This window comes from Pocillopora verrucosa, chromosome 12 (assembly GCF_036669915.1).
Source record: "Pocillopora verrucosa isolate sample1 chromosome 12, ASM3666991v2, whole genome shotgun sequence".
NCBI classification, from domain to species: Eukaryota; Metazoa; Cnidaria; class Anthozoa; order Scleractinia; family Pocilloporidae; genus Pocillopora; species Pocillopora verrucosa.
Genome location: NC_089323.1, coordinates 18,481,999 through 18,503,830, shown reverse-complemented (window position 1 = coordinate 18,503,830; position 21,832 = coordinate 18,481,999). Strand labels below are relative to the sequence as shown.

Genomic DNA, 21,832 nt, shown 5'->3' with positions numbered 1-21,832 from the left:
TACCTTTCGGGAGTTTCGTTCTTTATACTCTGAGAAGTGGATTCGGGTTAAACTGTGTGATACATAGTATTGCGTCACCCACTGGTTTGCGTCATGTCGTCCCTGGGTCGCAATTCGAATTATTTTAGACGCTCCGCCAAAGTCGACCTGCAGGAACTGGTACCGATTGTTGTATTTTGAGGACCAAGCCCCGATGAAACGACCGCGGCGGCGGTGGTGAAGCCGACCAAAGTGAGCAGCGTGGTTCACATCCCAATAAGATGAGGCTGATATCATGTGATTTTTAATGCGGCCAGACTGTAATCCCATTGGTCGGTTGCATAGTGGGCCTGCGAGCAGAGCAATAAGAGAAAGTCATTACAGCTAAGTCTAGGTACACCGGTTGCAGAGAGGAGAAAGGCAGAAACGTATTTTACGAAATCAAAGTAAACAAAATTAAGTTCAGAAGGATAAAAATAAACACAGAGATAATTACACTCAAAAAGTGTAAAAAGGTAACCAATCGAGAAAATCACGACCGAAAATTCCAAAGAATATCATTAGAATTAAGTGCTGTAGACAAAGCAGTAGTTAAAACTAACGTTGTTCTGCCTGCGGGAGATACGATAGAAATGCATGCTGTAACGAAAATGGCGAAAATTCGTCAAAATCGTCAAAACCACCCCGCTGATTTCGCTTTGACGAATTTGACTAAAATTCATCAAAATTTTTAAATCCATGAAATCCACCGGTTTGGCGAAATTTCGTCAAATCTGCCATTTTCGTCATTGCATACATTTCTGGACATACGTGACCTGCGGAGTGGAAAGCTTTGGTTTGAGTTTGCCCTAATCAAGGAAAACGTTATAAGGGTTTGAGAGAGCACACTTACCGAGCCTACAACCATACAACTCTACTCTCATAGAAATGTAGCTGTACCATGACTTGGGATGTACGCGAACGTAACGCGTTTTTAATGAAGGCCTGAATTTATGGAAGACAACATGATTTCTTTCGATGTTGCCTTGGAATACCTTGAAAAGAAAAGGAAAGAAACGAAGCACATAAGAAAGCAGGTCCTTTAAAGTACTAATAAGCAACATTTGAATCAAATCAGAAATTGAAATCTAGTACCTTGACATTCCTTCCTTGTTTGACAGGATAAAACCTCGCTCCGTTATTGCTGTAAGACACTGTATAAGACTTCACCCACTGGTTAGCGTCGTACCGACCCTGAGTAGCGATTCTCTTTACTCTGGATAAGATTCCTAGGTCAATCTGCAGCCACTGATGAGTGTTGCGGTACTTTGCGATCCAGCCTCCCCGGAGGGAGCCATAGTTCCTGGCCTGAAGCCTGGCACTCCAGGGACCGTAGTAATGGTTATACATGGAGGATGCCGTGAGCATTCCCTTGGTGACCCGACCGTCTTCCATTCCCAACGGAACATCGCACGGATCTGAAACAATCATTGCAATGTTATAATATAGTCAAAATACAGTACATAGACAAATAAATGAATAAAAACCTCCATTTACCTCAAAAATATGAACACAGTACAGAGACCCAATAATAATACAAAACAGACCACGTTCATAAAAAGACACAAAAACAGACCCTGGCCGTCAATGAAAAATTGAAAATTTTATATTGATAACTGCTCAATAAAATTCTATGATTTATTATTCATAGTACTACTGTTATTATTGAAGAATTACTGCGCATCATATATTTACATAGAAATTGGTCCCTACCTGCGCGACATCCATAGAACTCGACTCTCATAGAAATGTGGCCACTCCATCCCTTCGGGTGTAAACGAAGGTAACGCGCCAAGATAGGTGGATTTATAGCTTGCGTGACTACGCTGTTACGATCGCGGTTTCCTTGGAAGTACTTTAAGAGAAAATTTGAAGATAACGTTTAGCGAAAAGTTAGCAAAGAGGCGTTAGTATCACAACAATCAAGAAAACCGATCATCAAATTCTTGGGGGACGCTAAGGTTCAAAGGCATTTCTTTAAGGTGCTCATGCAACTTGCGTTATGTCAAAATGGCACGACGAGGAACCGCCTTAAACTCGAGCTCGTCAGGCGACATATGTCTTCCGCGCTGAGGCCCGTGATGGAGCTTAAAAAATTCAGTTTGTTGGTCAGTTGTTTTTAAAGCTATGGCTATCTACTTTACTTTGAAGGTAACGAGTCGTATTTGCGTCTGTTAAAGTAGGGTATAGTCGCCTTAGTAGCCTCTATTTGCCATTGTCGCGCAACGCACTTTCTTCCCTGAGAGACCATGTTGCGTGACGGTCACAGTGAGCATTCCCAAATTGCATGCGATTTCTTTACAAATGACTCCTTAATCGTAGGTGTCCTACCTTGTCCTGACTGTTAATCCTATGAATCTGCCAGTGAATTCCATCCAAGCTGGAGGAAAGCAGATAACGCGTTACCCACTGGTTAGAGTCCTGTCGACCTTGAGTGTCCACTTTAGTGATTTTCATTGGTCGAGAGAAGTCAAACTTGATCCATTGGTTGTGATTGTTGTGTCTTGAGCTCCAGGCTCCCACGTAACCCCTATGCCGCACTTGACCCAATCTAACAAGCCGGGGCGCGTGGTATTTGTTGTATTCCGAAGACGCGGTGATCTTGGAATTCGGTAGCTTTCTAACCAGTGGGCTGCTGCATGAAAATACTGCAAAACATCGAAATTTTGCCACAATTAACTTATAGAATGTCAACATCTTGATAGAAAACTTTTCATTTCATAGCAAGAGTTTTATTGACTCGAATCTCATATTGTATATTTTCACGTTTTTATTGATAAAGAGGAAAAAATTTTCATAAAATACTATCGGTGAGTGACAAAACTCTTGAAAATATTGAAATAGGATCGGTACATACTTCATCACTCTAAAGTATCAATACTACTTCGATCATAACCTCAAGGTAATCAACAACTGCTGAAATGTGGAAAAGCGAACAAGGAACGATAAAATTTTATCTAAACATTCATAGGCCAAAAATGAAAAGTTAGGCTGATTGTAACTTAATTGATCGGTATAACGCTGGTGAACAAAGTTTCTTCCATCAATCAATCAATCAATCAATCAATCAATTAATCTGTCTGTCAATCAATCAGTCAATCAGTCCATCAACCAGTCAACCAATCAGTCCATCAATCAATCACCAATCTACATATTAGTCTGTCTTCTTGTCTGTCTGTCTGTCATTCAATAAACCAATCAATCAATCGGTTAGTCCCGGACTAATAATGAAACATTTTCGTCCCTCAGTTTCTCAAACACCCTCGAAGCGCAAACTCTAACATACCATAACAGCCGTATATCTCGGTCCTCATAGACATCCAGCCGTACCAACTTCTTGGATAAATACGAACATACACGGCTTTGAACTGTTTAACAAAATCATGGTACACAATCGAGTGCCTGTTGCTGTTTCCGGTGAAAACCTGCCAGGATTTAGAATAGTAAAATTTCAAAGAGGTGATTGATGTGTAATCACGGTGATTAAGGTGATTAGCAAGATTGCCGTACTCATCAAGCCTTACACTCTGGTTTAACCGTTTAACAAAAAGACTCCATGTTATCGTGCGACTTTTCAGTGACGACGTAAGAATCTGGTTAGAACAAAAAAGTGGCACACAAGGCACACTCTTACCTTGGTTCCCCTCCCTTCAGAGTAAAAGCGGAAGTGGGTTGAATCCGGACTGTAGGACACAATATACTTTGTCACCCATTGATTAGCATCCTGTCTTCCCTGGGTACCAATCCCTGTCGCCCTGACCACACCCACAAAACTCACTTGGAACCACTGGTTATGGTTGTTGGTCCTTGCGCTCCATGACCAGCGGTGGTTCAACCGGCCATGCCAAGGGGACAGATGATGATTGTAATATGTAGACGCCGATAAAAGGCCATTAGTGATACGTTTGTCTTCCAAACCAAGAGGAAGAGAGCAACGTCCTTTTAGTCAAAAGATAAAAATAATAAACAGAAAATGAAAAGGACGAAATCGTAAAGTTACAAACGACAAATAGAATATACTGATGACAAGGGGCAAGGGTAGGTAAAAAAAAATACTTGAGCCCATTAACGTCAGGTATTGGCTCATTAATAAGGTTATTTCCTAGAAATAAAGGTTGTTTTCGGACCTTGATTCTTCCCCACAATACAGTATACCAAAATTTTAAAAAAAGGAAAAAGATCAAGCATACATGTTTAGGAAAAAATGTCTTATTTCAACACGTATTTCCAATGAATCGTAGAATCGGGAGTCAGTATCTGAGCAAATCTATACTTACCCCTTCCCTACCCCAACCACAGTCAACTTGATAACAAGTCAGAGTTATTTTGGGTTAGGGGAGGGGTAGGCAGGGGTAGATAGAAGGCAATATTAGCGCTGAATTACGCGCGTCCTACTTAAAGCACTTTGCGTGTACTATACTAGGTAGAACAGGATGAACCATGTAACACCCAGGAATCATAATTTTGCTTTGATTTCTATAAGGACGACATCAAACCTGTAGAACACCCATACAGCTCCACTCTCGTAGAGATATGTCGGTACCAGCCCCAAGGATGGACACGGAGAAAACGCGCTCTGATTTGCGGGAATAAACGATGCTGTACCACGCTGTTTTGGTCTCTATTACCCGTGAGGTACTGGGAAAATAAGAAGGACGAAACCGTTAACTACTTTTCATTCTCTAAAGCCTAAATTTTAACCCTTTGAGAGCTAAGAGTGACTAACATCTGATTTCTCCTTACAACATCATTCCCGAATCAAACATTAAGGTCATGAGAGTACAGGAAATGATCTCCAACTAAAGAAGCTTTTGATTGTTAAACAAAGTCTCCTTGTTAGCACCGTAGGAAATGTATAGAGAACAGTTGGGAGAAAATGGATACTGATGCTTAAGTGTAAAGAGTTAGTCTGAGAATGGCTTTAGGCGCTATTTCAGGGCAAGTGTATGAAATCAAATCGCCCACTAAGCAACGTCGCAAAAGCAGTATATCAAGTGTTAAAAAAATTCCTAACCTCCAGGTTAGCGCCACGCTTGAATCATATACTACTATTAGCACTAAAACTTAGTGGTAAACGTGACTTACAAATCTCTGTTTACAGTTCAGAAATTGCACGCATTGCTGACTTATTTAGATATGATACTTATCCTTGATTTAGGCTTTTATAATTGCAAGAACGATTCTTTTCTACTTTCCTCCGAAAGTTTATTGCACGGCGAACGACATGGTCCAATAAAGTAGTACAAAAATACTGCTTCTAAATTAAATAACCGAACTTACTTTCCGGTTGCTGTTATGTTTAAACTCCGCGAAGTGTGCGCCATCTTGACTGTAGCTGAGATAATACTGAGTGACCCACTGAGCAGCATCTTGTCTTCCTTGAGTAGCGATTTTTACCAGTCTTACAGCGCGGTAAAAATCGATCTGAAACCACTGGTACCGAGTGTTATGTCGAGCACACCAGGCCCCCACTCGATGGCCAACGCGGCGGAGATGAAGCCTGCCGTTGTTAGGCACGTGATTTCCGTCCCAACTGGAGGAGGCGGATAATTGTGTTGCTTTTATGCGACCATTTTGCATGCCCAAAGGTTGATTGCATCGCTTTCCTGTAAATTGAGGGGTAAAATTAATGTATTACTAAGAGTTTTTATAAAAAATGTTACCTTAAGTTCTCAACACTTGTGTTTTTATGGGCAAATTAACCAGAAAAGAAATAAATTTCCTTACTTCGTTAAATTTGGGACAAGATATCAAAATCTACAGCATTCACATATTCTTTTCCACTCTTAATGAAACAGAAATTAATTAGAGAAAATTTGTGTAATTGTATCCGGAAAGCGGAAAGATTATGAATTGTGATATTGAGTTGAGTGTTCCAATCAGCTTAGTCTGCCCTTTCAAATGATACTTCACGCAAAATTTGTGATCTCGGGGTCTCAATAAGTTAACTCTTCCTTTTCGTACGATATTTCGTAAAAGGGCGATTCAAAGTTCGGTGATCACATCGATGTCTCTTTCACTTTCTGTCAAGCGCTGTCAGATTTGAAATTCAACTCAGTAAGAGTGCAGTTACCTCGGCACTTCTCATTTCAAGTTTTAGAGATCAAGAAACTTCGCCACTCAAGTGAAATCTTACCGTACACACATCCATAGAACTCGACCCTCAAGCCAATCCAAGAGTACCAAGAAACAGGGTAAACTCTGAAGTATTTTCCATGGAGAACCCGGGCAAACCTATTTTCCACGGTGATGTATCTATCATTGTTTCCACGGAAAATCTACAGAAAAAGGAAATACAAATGAAACGACCGATACGATTGAGCTAATGGAAGAATCTACTCAATCAGTAGGAAGTGTTAAGGTGATCTCCTTGAAAAGAGCGACCTCGAACCGTCTGAGAATCTGAGCAAAGTCTGGAGATGAAGCTTTAACATCACATAAGTAAGTAAAACATACCTTTGTGGTTCTACCTTCGCGATATGTAGCAAATCCAGTTCTTCTTCTTGAGTATTTAATGTAATATTTCTTCACCCAGTAATTGGCATTTTGCATTCCCTGGGTAGCGACACGTGTCACTTTCGCCAAAGCTTGGAAGTCAACCTGCAGAAACCTATGTCCGTCATTTCTACGCGGTGACCATCCTCCGCCAAAACGGCTGTAACGCCGCCTGTTGAGACGGGCATTCCATGGCGCATCGTAAATATTGTTGTACGAAGAAGCAGTCATGACTTGGTCTGGCACACGGCCGTCTTCGAGACCGAGTGGCATATCACAATGACCTAGAAAACATAAGAAAAATTAACAGAAATACGTTAAACATTTGTGACTAGCTTGGGACAGATTAAACTCTGGTTCAGCCAGTTCTGATCGGCTGACTCCATAGAATAAGTTTACGCAACAGTTACAAGCGTCTTTCTGGTCATCAAACAAAGAAAAAAGTATTAAATAAGTAGAAACCGATGTAAAGCAACAGTGGGCAGAAAAGTGGTGTCACGGCTCGAGAGAACTATTTGTAGATGGGATCACTGAATCAAAAGAAAAAAAATAAAACAATTCGATCATAATTGCTCAAGAGAAGTTTAATACTTCTTTTTAGCTCAGAAACGCTTGGAAGGAGAAATCATCGTCAAAAAATCACTACAGAAAGCGAAGTTGTGTCTACAATTACACCGACTTTTCATTCAGCTTTACTTCTACGGTTCTAGTTATGTTGGATTGAAAGAGGGTTTAAGGGAGGGTTCTCGAAAATAGCTTCCTATAGTTTTTAAAGTGTAGAGAGCCTCACTTACTCCACGGACATCCGTAAAGCTCCATCCTCATGGAAATATGTGATCTCCAGCCTCGTGGTTGGATACGAACGAAGCGGGTATATATAGCTGGCCTGAAAGCGTGCGTACGTAGAGAATATCTGTCGTAGTTTCCTGGAAATTGCTGCGAAAGAAACATTAAAAAAATCCATGAATTTTTTTACAGGTGTGGTAAGGTTATGTCATTAGGTAGGTCATTCCCTTGTCTACTTCGGCATGGAGTGCGTAGGTATTCTGTTACCACTGATGAATCCTTTCTAGTTCTTTCAAGATATTTGGACAATTTTTGTCTGTGCCAATTTAACTCTTTGACCAATTAGAGTGACATTGGTCACACACAAGTGAGCATTGCTTCCAACTTCTCATTACAGTATCACCCCTGAATCACATATAAAGGTTATGAGAATAAAGGAAATGATCAAAAACCACAGAAGCTCTTGATTGTTAAGAAAATTCTCCTTTTCAGCGCCTTAGGAAATGTATGGAGAATAGTATGGAGAATATGCATACTGATGTTAGGGTTTACGGGTTAAACTTTGAAGTGAAGTGAAGTCTATCGCCCATGCAAGAATATATATGGAAAGCTGACCAAATCATAAACCTTGATAACATTTTGACCAAGCTTCACTGAAGGCTCCTCACACGATTTCGGATTGAATTATCCGAAAGCGCTAATGATAATCAAAAACCTAAAATTGGAAAAAACTCGCAAAAACAAGTGGTCAGTTTTTAAAACCGACATGAGTCAGTGGGTAACGTATGACAATTTTTTCATAAGAAAAAGAACAAAAAAATTTCCACCATTCAACTCGGCTCTCGACAAGGGTTTGACTCGCCTAAACGTCTTTATTCATGTAAACGCGCACAAACATTTACCCGCAAGTAGATTCCTCTGTGCGGTGAGCTAAAACAGAACGAAACAGAGCTGTACAACGTCAGTCACCAACCTTCACATAATTCCACCAGTGCTTCACTTTAGCAAAGTACATTCCATCCAAGCTGTAGAACACATAATAAGCAGTCACCCACTGATGGAGGTCCTGTCGTCCCTGAGTATTGATACCAGTCACTTTCATGGTCTTTCCCAGGTCAACTTGTAGCCACTGATTGTGATTGTTGTGTCTTGATGACCAAGAGCCAATGTAGCGGCCATGTTTGGCGCGGTGGAGCCTGGCAAGCCACGGTGCGTGGAACTGATTGAACATTGAGGAGGCGGTGATTTGGCCATTTTTGATCTTCCCATTTTGCATTCCGACTGGATTGGTACAGAAACGAGCTGTTGACAAATGGGAAAATAAACCATTAAATTAATTGAGCTGATAAACAAATCAACGACGACGAATCTTCTGTAGTGAAAGACAATGTTTTTCATCCGATGGCATGTCCACAGAAGAGGAAAAAGAAATTCTTAACGTTCGCTATCGAAATCGAGCCTCTGCTTTGCAATGGTTACTTTGAACGCTTTAGTTTACAGCTTGTCAATCAATCCCTGGGCTTTTGACCAAAATCTTGACCACAATACTCATGCAGAGATGTAACAGGAAGATAGACAAAGCTTGCCTAGAGAAGGAGCTTATTGAAACTCTTGTACACTAAAAACAGGCAAAATTTTATGATGATAGCCAAACCCAATTTCTTTTAACTCAAGAACCAACCAAATATGTTCCCTCGTTTACTCATATAACTGCACCTGTCACAAAGATATCCTTACCTCCCCCATAATAGCAGCCAAAAACCTCTACCCTCATGGCGATGCCGCCTCGGAACGACTTCGGATAAAATCGGACAAATTTGGCTCTGATCGGAGGAGCAAGTTCGTGTATCACGATCGTGTAGCGATCGAAGTTTCCGCTGAATACCTGCGAATCGGTGTATAGAACATTTCATGTACGAAAAAATTGAAGAAATATGCAACTGGGATACAACTTGCAACTTGGAAAGTTGCAAAAAAATCCTCGAAAGTGACATTTTTCTCACACTACTATAAGACTTGAGAACCAATAAAAATTTACACTGAAAGATGCCGCGTCTGTTTTAAAATCCTGTTTCTAGTTTTAAGCGGTAGCCTACCGCTCAGCTGGCGAGTTCAAAAAGCAGGAATTACTTATTCCAGTATTAACTTCCAGCAAAAGAATAATTAAAGGTCATTAAGTCATGTGGTGAATCTGCTTACTTTAAAGGTCAACCAAAAAATATCGGAAGACACTGTTTTTACCACTTGGCAGACAATTCCGCTATTTTGACTTAATCTCTCTTAATCTTTCTTCAACTCTGATAAACTTTGAAAAAGCTAGAAAACAAACTGACGACGAAATCTAGAGAAATCTGAATACCGGAATCGTCTGTAACCTTACAACAGACATTCTCAATTTTTTTTTCAATTTATAGTAGGAATGGTATTCAGTTGTCGCAATGTATTTCATTTTATTCCCCAGATAGATTTTGAAAAGAGTCGAGAAAGGACTTTTACATAGAAATAATTACCAACCTTGGTTCTACCAAATTCAAGATACGCCTTAAACGACTTTCCATCTAAACTGTAAGACACGATATAACTGGTAACCCATTGGTGGCCATCATGCCGACCCTGAGTAGCCACGCCTGTAACTTTGGCCGGTCGATCCAGTTCCACCTGTAGCCACTGATTTGTGTTTCTGCCTCTCGCAACCCAGGCCCCTGACCGACTATGTCCCGAAGGAAAGTTGATTCGCGCGCGGTCTGGACCATGATTGTAGTTCCAGGAAGATGATGCTTGAAGTGAGCCAGAAGGGATACGATAGTCTTCTACACCAAGAGGCATCTTACAATGATCTTTAAGAGAACGAAAGAAATATGCAGTTAAAATGAGTCTCTCAATATTGATAATCTGTGAATGACTTTTCTTTCACAAAACTCAAATTTTCTGCAAAGCTTCAGAACTCCATAGTGAGCCTTGTATCAGAAGACCTAGTGACAGCAGCGTTTATGACTTAATTTAAAACCGCACGCAAAATAATTTTGGTCTCAACTACATGTCTTAATCAGTCAAATCCCTGACCAGGCCATTGTGCTCCACAGAGCCTCGATCGACCCAGTTACATAATGAGTGTCAATGACCTGTAAAGAAAAATAAACGTAATACTTATGGGTAACGTGGCCTGCGGGAGTCATTTCATTGTTTATGAGAGAGCTTAGACAAGCAGGAGGTGTGAGTGCAGAAAAGAGTCGTATACGAGAATCAAAGTTCTCTGTCTCGCGTGTGACTCGCCTTTCACGGACGCCTCTCGCACGTGTCTGCCTATTCTGCAGGCTAAGTCATTCTATGCCACAGAAACTGGGATAAGCTTCGGTAGCTGAGCAAGTCAGTCTTGTAGCCAGACTTCTATACTCAGTTACACACTCTGTGTGATTTTCTCTATTGCTTGAATAGTGTTTATTACCGCGAAAATCGCTTTCATATTCATAACAAACCTGTAAGGCATCCATAAAACTCTGCTCGCATGGAGATGTGCCCATACCAATGCCAGGGCACAATACGGATAATCCTCGTTCTTATATTGGGTACCAGCGCGTGTGATACAACCGTGTTCTGATCGCGATTTCCTGGGAAATACTAAGACAAACAAAGGGCATAACACATCAGACACTTGGGAACAAGACATCATCACTGCTTAGCCTAAAGATACACTAAAAGAACGTCGTCCCGAAGGCAATTTAGGCGCGTTCTCGGCTAAGATCCAGTTTAATGGGTGTTAACACGCCTGAGCGACTTCTGCAATTCGTAAAGAATTTCTTTATAAACTTCAGACCTTAACAAGACATGTAAGTAGCTTTATACCGAGTGGATCGTGGATTTAAATCCTTCAAGTCTTCTTTTAAATTTTCCCGTGCAATAACTCTCAGATCACCCGCAGAACGAATTAAAGCAAAACCAAAGCAATTGCGGATTACTTTCGACAATCAATTGAAAATTGCTCGATCTTTGATAATAAATATCTACCTTTCTAGTGTGACGTTGCTTGTAGTCAACGAAGTGAATTCCGTCTAATGAGTATCTCAAATAATATTGTGTGACCCACTGTCTGTAGTCCTGTCGCCCCTGAGTTGCGACTCTGACGATGAGAGCAGCTCTTGAAAAATCCACCTATTTTAAAATAAAAAAAACATTTATCCAACAACTGAATAACTTCTTAGGCAGCGTGCCAAACGATTGAGTACGGAGGGCGCATGTTCCAGTGTGAGCGGGAAAAAATAAATGAAAAACCACGCGCTTTTAAAAATGACGCTGTTTCCAGCCTAGCGCCCACTAAGCTAGGCAATAACTCAATCAATCTAAGAGCCTCTTAAGACCACTAACCGGCTTATTCGGTGTGAGTCGATTTGATGAGTGGAATTTAGTCCCTATCTTACGGATTGGCTGAGCTTGTGCAACAACATTGTGTGCAAAGCCAGGAAGAAAATATTTAATGTCCTTCCACGTTCGTCGGAACAATTGTCACGAAGCATTTAGCGAGCCTGATATGTGCTAACACCGTACAATCTTCAGGGCTAGTTACGTTTGTATGTATAACATTCATTGGATAAAATAGCGTTTTACTTGACTCAACCATGAATCATATACTTCCAACAAGCTTTTCATTTATCGACAATGATTTTTTTTTTAGTATTCACCTGCAGAAATTGATAACGATTGTTAGTTTTCGCACTCCATGCTCCAATGAAGCGTCCAGCTTTACCATGATGCAATCTGGCGCGAAACGCGGCATGGAATGGGTCCCAATTAGACGAAGCAGTGATTTTGCTGTTGTGAATACGACCACTCTGCATTCCCATCGGTCGGTTACACAGAGGACCTAAAGTGGAAAATGGCGTCAAACACAGCAATAATTAAGCCAGAGAGAAATCTTTCAAACGGGTGTAAAGGAAACGATAAAACGGTAAAGAAGCTCTTGATTGTTAAGCAAAGAAAACAGTATGAAGAATATGCATACTAATGTTAGGGTGTAAAAAGGTGAATGAACTCTCTGTAGGTGCCACACTCACCATGTCTACAGCCGTACAGTTCCATTCTCAAAGATATGTACCCGTACCAGGATTTCGGATGCAGTCGTACATACCGTGCCCTGAATGGTTTTACAAAGCGATGTAGGACCACGTGGTATCTGTCACTATTGCCACTAAACATCTATAAACAATATATTTGACCAATAAGATGACTGACGTTAGCAAAGACCTGAAGACACTAATGAGACTGTGAAAAGTAGTGAAAGATCAAAACCATGGTTTTTTATTTCAAGAACAAAAGGCTATTTCGATCAATTCAACCTAGGGTTCACGAACCGAGCAAATGATTGTAAAAGCTTGTTCCTCTTCAGTCCTTTTACCCCTAAGAGTGACTAGCTTTTAACTTCTCCTTAAAGTATTAATAATAATTAATAATAATTAATAATTAATAATTATTAATAATTATTATTAATGAATTATCAATTGAATCAAATGTAAAAGTAATAATAATAAAGGAAACTATCACCAATTTAAGAAGCTCTTTGTTGTCAAAAAAATCTTCCTTGTAAAGAGAAAGTGTGGAGAATATGAATCCTAATGTTAGGGCGTAAAGGGTTAAAACTTCTTAACCACGTTAAAAAAAATATATATTTTTATTACATTGAGAGTAGCTCATATTTTGAACGTTTCTGAATACTGCAGATAGAAAACGAACAGTGATGATAGTAGCATATTACCCTCGTCCGGCTCCCTTCTTTGTACGGATAAAAGCGCCTTCCATTTCCACTGTAAGTGATGAGGTACGACTTTACATATTGATATGCGTCATAGCGACCCTGGGTAGCGACGCCTTTCAGTGTAGAGGGTTTTTCCAAATCAACCTGAATCCATTGCTGAGTGTTTCTTATCTTGGCGATCCAACCTCCTCGTGTGGAGCCATAGTTTCGCGCCTGTAGCCTGGCATTGTATGGTCCATAGTACCAGTTGTACATGGAAGATGCGCGAAGGCGGGATTTTGTAATGCGGCCATCTTGCATTCCGAGAGGTACGAAGCAACGATCTGCAAAAGGAGCAATACTTTAAAGTTATAGTTTATACCCATGCTGGTAAATATCTTTATGGAAATGGTTCACGAGCAAACGCTAGCTTCTCCCTTTTACTTTGCGGGGTTTTGTTTCAATTGATTTAATCAATTTAACCTTTTTTCATTAGCAATTCTCCTTACTATCTGCCATAAAATTCTTATGATGTTAGTTCAGAGAAATAGGTATTGGATCAACTAATAATCCCCTCGTTGAAATTTTTTTCTTTAATCTCGTCACTTGTCTGCTTGATATTATTTTGATAGTGTGAGGAGAGATTATTTCTTCGACACTCATGGGAGATATAAAGGGGTAAATAGTTCTGTCAGTGATTTAAACCGGACAGCCATCTCTTAGAGCTCATAAAAAAGAGACAAAGACAAATCAATTAAAAAAATATCCATATTGTCGCATACTCTGTTATGTCTTTTGCAATTCTTAGAAATGAGAGAAGTAACCATTGCCGTAAGAATTACAATCCATACTTAACTACGTTAAATATCTATTTACCTGCTGGACAGCCGTAAAATTCGACTCTCATACAAATATGACTCCGCCAGCCACGTGGTTGTATTTTCACAAATCTTGCAATGATTGCTGGGTTTATTGGCTGCGTCACCACTGAATCTTTATCGCGGCTTCCAGGAAAGTACTGAGACATTAAACGTAACGGATGAATTAATAAATTCACCATACACTTTCATTAAGGAATAGTAATTGGTCCCTCTGCTAAGAAAACCGGGATTAGCTCCGGCGCCTTGTGGGCCACTCAGTTCCAGTGTTGCTTTTACCTTGTCTCGTACCCAGACCTCCCACGGCTATTTCAGTTACAGTTGAACGGGAGGATCCGGATACGACATTAGCTTTCACTTTGAGTTAAAAAAAGAGAAAAGCAAAACCTATGTAATCGTAAATACTCACTTTATCATTATTCTTGTATCTGTACACATTCCAATGCACGTTATCCAGACTTGAGTGCAAAAGGAACCGAGTTACCCACTGGTGCACATTAGACCTCCCCTGTAAGGCGATTCCTGTCACTTTTGTGGGCCGAAGGAAGTCAAATTTGAGCCACTGATTGTGATTGTTATACCGTGCGCACCATGCCTGACTGTGATGCAGTCTCGCGCGCCAAGTGTAAAGGCCTGGCCACGAAGAGGATGCTGTGATTTGCTTGTTCTTTAGACGGCCATTTTGAAGACCGAGAACACCATTACAGAGACCGACTGAAAGGAAAAATACTGCAATAAGCTTTGGATTTATCATGATCATTCAATCATGGCTGGTGTAAAAGAATTTAGGGATAAACGTTAATCTAGTTAATCTAAAAGACCACTCATTATTTTTCGCGGAAGGAGGGGAGGGGATGGTCGGAGGATTTTCGTCGAGTCACGATACAATTTACCTGCCCTCCCCCCATAAGGCTCTGTAATGTTCTTATGACCCCCCTTCCCCCTTATCGGCAGTTAGTCGGTAGTCAATTTTCTATAGTACCCCCTTTTTTTCCTTTTTGGCGACGACTGGCCTCCCTCCATTCCCTCCGACCCCCCCTCCCCTCCCCGCAAGCGATAAATCATGGCTGTCGCTGAGTACTGTTGCTTGGCATCTTACTTCCTGATTTGCTTTTTTTTTGTCATTATTTAAACATGGAAATTCGCTTTTCTCGGTGTACACTCGAATCCTCAAAAGTTTTTTAATTTAGTGTAAAGTGGCTAAAAAGTAGAAAGAACTTTACTTGTGGAACATCCATAGACTTCGACCCTCATTGAAATCCAGCTGTACCATCCACGAGGATAAAAACGAACGTGACTCGCCACAAACGGTCTGTTGATGAGGTGAAAAACGATTCCAAAGCGATTCATGTTTCCCCTAAACATCTAAAAACAAGGAAAGAAATAGAAATAAATAAATGCACAAATTGCTTGGCTAGAGTTGTTTCAAATGACTCCTACAAAAATATATGACTCTCTTCATTTATCTTTAACTCTCAAGATTTCATTAGTATTCCTCTTCACGGTCAGCCTTGAGGCTCCCATGGTGTTGGTGCGGAGAATTTGGTATTGAAACAACTAATAATCCCCTAATTTATATTTTTCTTTGTTCCCATCAATTGTTTGCTTGTTACTGTATCGATGTTATAAGGCGAAATTCTGTCTTGGTCACTCATGGGAGTTAAAGGATTAAAATGAGGGAAGCTTCCTTGCTCCTCTATCTGTTCTCCTCTTTTTTTTCATGTGTACTACAGGAAACACTTTAAAAAAAAAAGCATGAACGCGAATTTCTTTCTCCTCTGCTTCGACGGGAATGTCTGCTTTCTCTGTACTCAATCATACACTTTAATGATACTCCTATTTTCGAATTTGAATCTGAACAAGAGCGAAAAAAAATGCAAGCTCATCGTGAAATGAACTATATTCTAATATCTGCCCATACTTCCTGCTACGTGCAGCACTAGAACATTTGCATACTATGATATGGTCCAGTAAAAGCACGGATTCAGTGAAGGATTAGCCTGAAAAAATTAAATCGTAACAATAATCTCTATCTCTTTTACCATTGTTCCTCGTCCCTCGTGGTATGGATAAAATTTCATGCCATCTGTACTGCGACCAAGTGTGTACTGCGTTACCCATTGGTTAGCGTCCTGTCTGCCTTGTGACGCGATTCCCTTCACTGTTGCACTTCCTCCAAAAGAAATCTGCATCCATTGGCCGTGCCTGCGGTAGCGTGCGCTCCATGACCAGCGGTGATTTAAGCGACCGTGCCATGGTGCCAGATAATGATTATAGTAAGTAGAGGCCGAGAAAGAACCTGGGACCAAGCGGCCGTCTTCTGCACCAAGAGGCATGCGGCATTGGTCTGCAAAGCAACATAGGACAACAATCAAAAGGTTAACAGTAAGTAAATATATAACATTAAAACAAGCACATCCTACCAAGAATTTGCGCGAATTTTGCCGAAAGGAAGTTGAACGAGGAAAACACCTCCCGATTACGTTTGACAAATGAAGCGAAGTGTCACATGCTAAAAAAATCAGAGTAGAGCGCCAATACATCTCCAAGACATGAAATCATTATCCCTCAGATGATGACAGTGGATTTCTCCTCTCGTTCTGACTTTGTCCCGCTAATACTAAGTCACTATCCACAAATTAAGTGATTACCTTGCTCTCCTTGCCTGCCTGTTTCACGCTCTATAATAGGCTGGATTATACAGGCATTTTGACTGGTTTTTATTAATGATCTATTGGAATCCATTTTGTATTTTATGTATTCATTGTTGAGATTAATAAAAACTCAGAATATCCCACCAACATAACATCCATAAAACTCTGTCCTCATGGAGATATGGCTGCGCCATCCCCAGGGGATAATCCTGACGAATCGTGCTCTGATTGGTGTACTGAGTGTATTGGTCACCACAGTGTTTCTGTCTTTGTTAGCTGAGAAATACTGAGAAAAAATAAAGACAAAGAGCTGTAACAAAACTCATAGTTTAGTCCGAAGTAAGACTGGCAAATCGCTAAGTTGATGGTAAATTTTCTAAGGCATGCCTCTTTCTTTTGCGGGATAGTTCCGTTAGATGATAATACTAGTGGTCCAAGGATCCTCCTTTTTCCCCATTTCACTCCTTGAGATCTAAATTTCAATTCTCTTCACTGTCTGCTATACATTTCGTATTATCTTAGCTCTGATAATTTGGCGTTTAATTAGACAATATCGACCAATTGATATGTTTCTTTTTTCTCAAGTCCCTTCCTCCCAAAAATGTATCGGAATTGTATGGTGAAACTCCGTTTTTATCACTCTTAGGAGTGAAAAGGTTAAGCCAGTCACTTTCCATCGTCTGCTGCTTCATCAACGCGGGCACTCAAGAATAACGTTACACGACGTACGGTCTTTTAGCACAGTAGTCGAAAACGCGTAAGGCCATTTAAGACATTTATAATGTTTTTTTTATCTACGTGTTAAATAAACCATGTATTCCAACAGTGGTCTCATATTTTACTTCGCTCAAAAAACAAAGCATCTTCCTTTTTACGTTGCGCGAATATTTACTGCTTAAGCTTGTTAAGATGATCACCCCAATTAACAGTGAAATATGACAGTCACTAATTAATCTTCCGTAAGGCGTGTAAATAATTCTTGGGAAAAAATTTGTCTCCTGAGAGCATACTATTGTATATCCCTTTGTGCACTGGAAGCTACTGACAAGGACTTTATCTTTGCAGAGAGCGAAGGTGTGATGTAAAAAATGTTTTAACTATGTGTGACTACTTCGGTTCATTACGGATACAAACACTACATTCCCCATACCTTAATACCATCTCTCAGCTTATAAAAAACCCATGACAACCCATCTTGACTGTATGAGAGTCGGTACTGTGTTACCCATTGATTTGCATTTTGTCTTCCTTGAGTAGCGACGGCTGTAATCTTTGTCGGTCGACGAAAGTTCACTTGAAAATACTGATTATGATTGTTATGCCGTGAGCTCCAAGCTCCTTGGTACCTTCCACGGGCGGTGAAATGCAGGCGTCCCAGATAGGGACCGTGATTTTTGTCCCATGAAGAAGAGGCCGTGATAGCATAGTTAGGAATCCTGCGATTCTGCATTCCAAGAGGGTTCTTGCAGGGTTCTAAAGAAAGTGAGATTGTAACGTTTGGCCAAAATAAAGTATACCGTCAGAGGTATTAAAAGTTTTCATCGGGTTTCGCATCCACTGTTTTAAACGATCAATTGCTACTTACTCTCGCATTTGATATTGCCTCGCAGGTCATCAAAATTGATATGTCCCCAGCCACCTGAGCCATAATCCACAAGACGCACAAAGCCCGTTCTTCCGATGTATTGGCGTACATTCCATCGCTTCCGTTGCATGGTTTCTTTGCAACGTCCTGTAGTCAGAAAAATAAGAATTTACAAGAATGTTAAATTTATATTTTACCTCAAGCTTGTTGCGAACAAAGGTGTGATACTCTAAATCAAAGGTTGTATTAGCTTTTCAATGACATTGAGAAGGTATGGTGGCAGACGCATTCTCACATGAGGTCACTGTGATTGCATTTATCATATAGGAACATATAAGAATATATGCGAACTATATCAGAGAACATCTAACGAGCAAGACGAAATGTAAGGTAACTTGAGCATAAAAACGTTTTAAGACATTCGTAGACGAGCCAGATGATTTATAATGGTAACTGAACTGAGTGGAGTGCAATCGGAGCTGAAAACATTCGTGTGATTTGAAATCACAAGTATGATTTCAGACCAAAATTGCACGACACGAGGTTCAATCACCAGGTTATTGCATCCATTTTGAAATTGCCCAAATACAGGACTTGGTCAGTTCAAATATTTTATTGATGCAGTACTAAGCCGGTTTGAAATTAAATTCATCCTTTTTTTGGGGGGGGGGGAGGGATAAGAGTTTTGGAAACAATAGTTGCCAAATTTGCCACATGAAACTCTTTGCCTTACATTTTCCTGCGATTTGATTGGTTACTTTAAACAAGCCTTGAAATCTGCTTGGTTTTTTTGTTTTTAGTGTAGCCTTCTCATTGGCTGAGAAAAAGATGCGATTTAAAGCAAAAAATGGTGCGATTCGTGAATAAATCGCACCAATTCGAGCCAATCAGATTACAGGGACCACCATAGATAATAATCATCAATATGATTAGCTGTCTGTAAAACCTACGACTAGTTAGTGAAGAGGAATAAAATTGCTTGAGATACACTGGGAATGTTAAGGGGCGAATCGGAATATTATATTTCCGTATGAATGATTTAATGACTAGTAGAGAAGATGATTTTGTTATTTAATTTTCGCTAAAAAGCCGCGAGATCTTTCGTACCTTCTACAATCCGTCGTATTTATGCGTTTTTATAAATAAAGTATTTTTGGGAAAAACAGTCAACTCTCTCGGTGCATCTCTCCGCCCAGGCGTATAAATAGGCACCAAGGGAAGCGTAAGGGAAGCGTAATGAAAAAAAAAGGGGGTGTAACCTTACGATGGACTGGCATCCTATCAAGGGGTGTAGTGATACTCGTATTAGCTAAAGAAACCGGGATAAGCTCTGGCCGGGTGGGCTACTCAACTCGAGTACAGACTAGGAGTAACTTGGTGACAACCATGCACAACTCTCTGGTGACAATGAAAATCGTGTATTTGTGACTGTAGACGAAAACCACGTGCGTATACTGACCTGTGGTACGAAGCACAACTCCTCGCCCATCAATGACAAGCTCTGCCCTGGCATAATTAATATTGCAACCTCCGCCGATCAGGAAATCAATGTAATTCCCTATGATACGGAACCGGGTGGAGCTCAAAGTTCCGGTGGGGCGGTCCCCTTGTATGGCACCCGCTCGGCTCCGAGGATTGGGGCGCTTCTCATATGTGCCAATCCAATAATTCCCCTGATGCTTTGAGGGCTGTCTTGTGCGACGAGCCGTGGGGTTGTCACCGTATGTTGGCTGGTAATTAAACGCAGTACCTGACTTTGTCCATCCGTAAAGATTTCCCCTTTCGAAATTGAAGTTTACACATCCGGGTGGACTGGCTAGAAATCACCAAATATTGCATTAGAAAACAAAATCAGCTAGTCTCTCAAATGGACACCAACCCTTAGAATTTAACAATTTATCAGAAATAAACATTATGGTGCAGAAAGATCGGTTAAAAATTTTAAGTCAATACAATTCAGATATATCAGAGAAATAACGATTTGATGGTGTTACAACAAACAGATGTCGATGTGACAAGGGGTACATCACATACCCCCCAAAATACTTCATACTGCGGCCTAAGATACCCAAGAAAGGGGTTGAAGTATGTGAAGGGAGGGAGGGAGGGGGGGTTGGGTGACAGTCAAAGAGTTTCTGGTGTGAACACTAACGAACACAACTATGGCCCCGTCAATGCTCAGTGTTGAGATCAAATGTGATTGGTCGGTGATATGCTTTGTGTGACACAAAAGATAGAAACTCCAAGAAGTGATGTCAATAATACATACTTTCTGCGGCATTCCAGTACCTAAAATGAAAAAAGAAAAGAAATGTTACATTAACAAGATACTTCTTAACCAACTTAAAAGATCTCCAAGTTTAGTTTCTGTAAGGAAAAAAATTGCAAAACGATAGACGAATCTCTCTGTTTCACAACTACAGTACTGTACATGTCAAGTGATCATACAAAGGAACTCAGATGCGTTACAAAATGGAACCGAGTTATATAACAGAATGGAACCTGATTATGCAACAAAAGGGACCTAATTAGGTAAGAATATGGAACCCGGTTATGTACCATGACAGAGCCCCGACAGTAAGACCAAGTACCGCTGAGCCACGAAAATATGGTCGCAATAACTTGGTAAACGTTGCAACGTTGTGGAGTTATGTAATGATTCTGACCCGTTACAAGTATGAACAACAATATGATTTTATGTACTATACAAAGATTTGGTCAGAATAAGAAAAGATAATTTTACGATGAGCGTAATTGTCGAACTCAAAAAGGAAATACCGTTGATATAAATTACATAATAAGGACACGACGGGACACCAAGAACCATATGAGCAACAGGTATTTGAGGACACGCGCTGGCAAATTAACCCTTTAAAGACGTCAATACAGTATTTTGTAAGATCATTCCAACTTAGCCAACTATTTAACGAAACATAATTCACTCCAAGCAGTATCATAAACATAAGGCACCAAAATGGGAAGATTTTGTGCAATGAAGATGCACTTTAATTTTTATTTTCATAAAGTTGACTGGTGCTATCGCTGTTTTTAAAAACTATGGAGCCTTTCATTCCTCAGTAACATAAATACTCGTTCTACTTATCCAATGATTTCGAAAGAAACTAAAGGTACAAGAAAAACATCTTGAAAGAAGTTTTAGGGGAAGAAAATGAACCATTTTATGGGTACTCAAATCAATAAACAAATCAATAAAAGCTAAGTCAAGATTTCAAGATAACTCCTTTTTTTAAAATGTAATCCTTCGGAACTATTAGTTCAGAATCTTGATTTAAAAGTTATTACCTTTCTTGTAACAAAAACTTCAGATTCAAGATAACAAAACTTTTAGTGAGCAAAAATTCAAGATGATCAATTTCAAATTTTTTCAGGGGAACGTGTTAAAGAGGCGTTTCTGTACTTGGATATCATTTTGGTGCCCCGTGAGGGAGCTATACCGTCGGATGAGAGAAGAAAAGATGTCTTTCTTTAAAGAATTTAAAGAAAAAAATGTAACCAAGGGGTGTTCCATAATTTTCCTACCATTGCCTTGGAGTGTTATTATGTTATAAAAATCACGATGTTACAATGGTGACAATTTTCTCGCGTAATAAATCATGTTAAACTCTGCTATTTCCAAGGTTAATTTTTGTGAATTCCCCTCACTAGCCATGTTTAATCAATGAATCAGTAA

At 40.1% G+C, this 21,832-nt stretch overlaps 1 protein-coding gene across 1 annotated transcript in view; it reads right to left on the bottom strand.

Annotated features, from left to right (window-relative positions):
• Window positions 1-18,271, bottom strand: part of LOC131771490 (uncharacterized) — a 118,957-nt gene extending 100,686 nt beyond the window's left edge. The window contains 27 exon segments of the mRNA XM_066158925.1: window positions 4-329; window positions 872-1,013; window positions 1,114-1,436; window positions 1,732-1,873; window positions 2,350-2,666; window positions 3,305-3,443; window positions 3,647-3,957; window positions 4,515-4,656; window positions 5,299-5,624; window positions 6,155-6,296; window positions 6,475-6,797; window positions 7,308-7,449; window positions 8,273-8,601; window positions 9,037-9,184; window positions 9,814-10,136; window positions 10,776-10,917; window positions 11,305-11,448; window positions 11,976-12,157; window positions 12,348-12,489; window positions 13,046-13,368; window positions 13,901-14,042; window positions 14,312-14,616; window positions 15,126-15,267; window positions 15,945-16,249; window positions 16,701-16,842; window positions 17,707-18,029; window positions 18,142-18,271. Of these exon segments, the coding sequence (XP_066015022.1) occupies window positions 4-329; window positions 872-1,013; window positions 1,114-1,436; window positions 1,732-1,873; window positions 2,350-2,666; window positions 3,305-3,443; window positions 3,647-3,957; window positions 4,515-4,656; window positions 5,299-5,624; window positions 6,155-6,296; window positions 6,475-6,797; window positions 7,308-7,449; window positions 8,273-8,601; window positions 9,037-9,184; window positions 9,814-10,136; window positions 10,776-10,917; window positions 11,305-11,448; window positions 11,976-12,157; window positions 12,348-12,489; window positions 13,046-13,368; window positions 13,901-14,042; window positions 14,312-14,616; window positions 15,126-15,267; window positions 15,945-16,249; window positions 16,701-16,842; window positions 17,707-18,029; window positions 18,142-18,271 (5,997 nt within the window).
• Window positions 18,272-21,832: the final 3,561 nt, after the last annotated feature.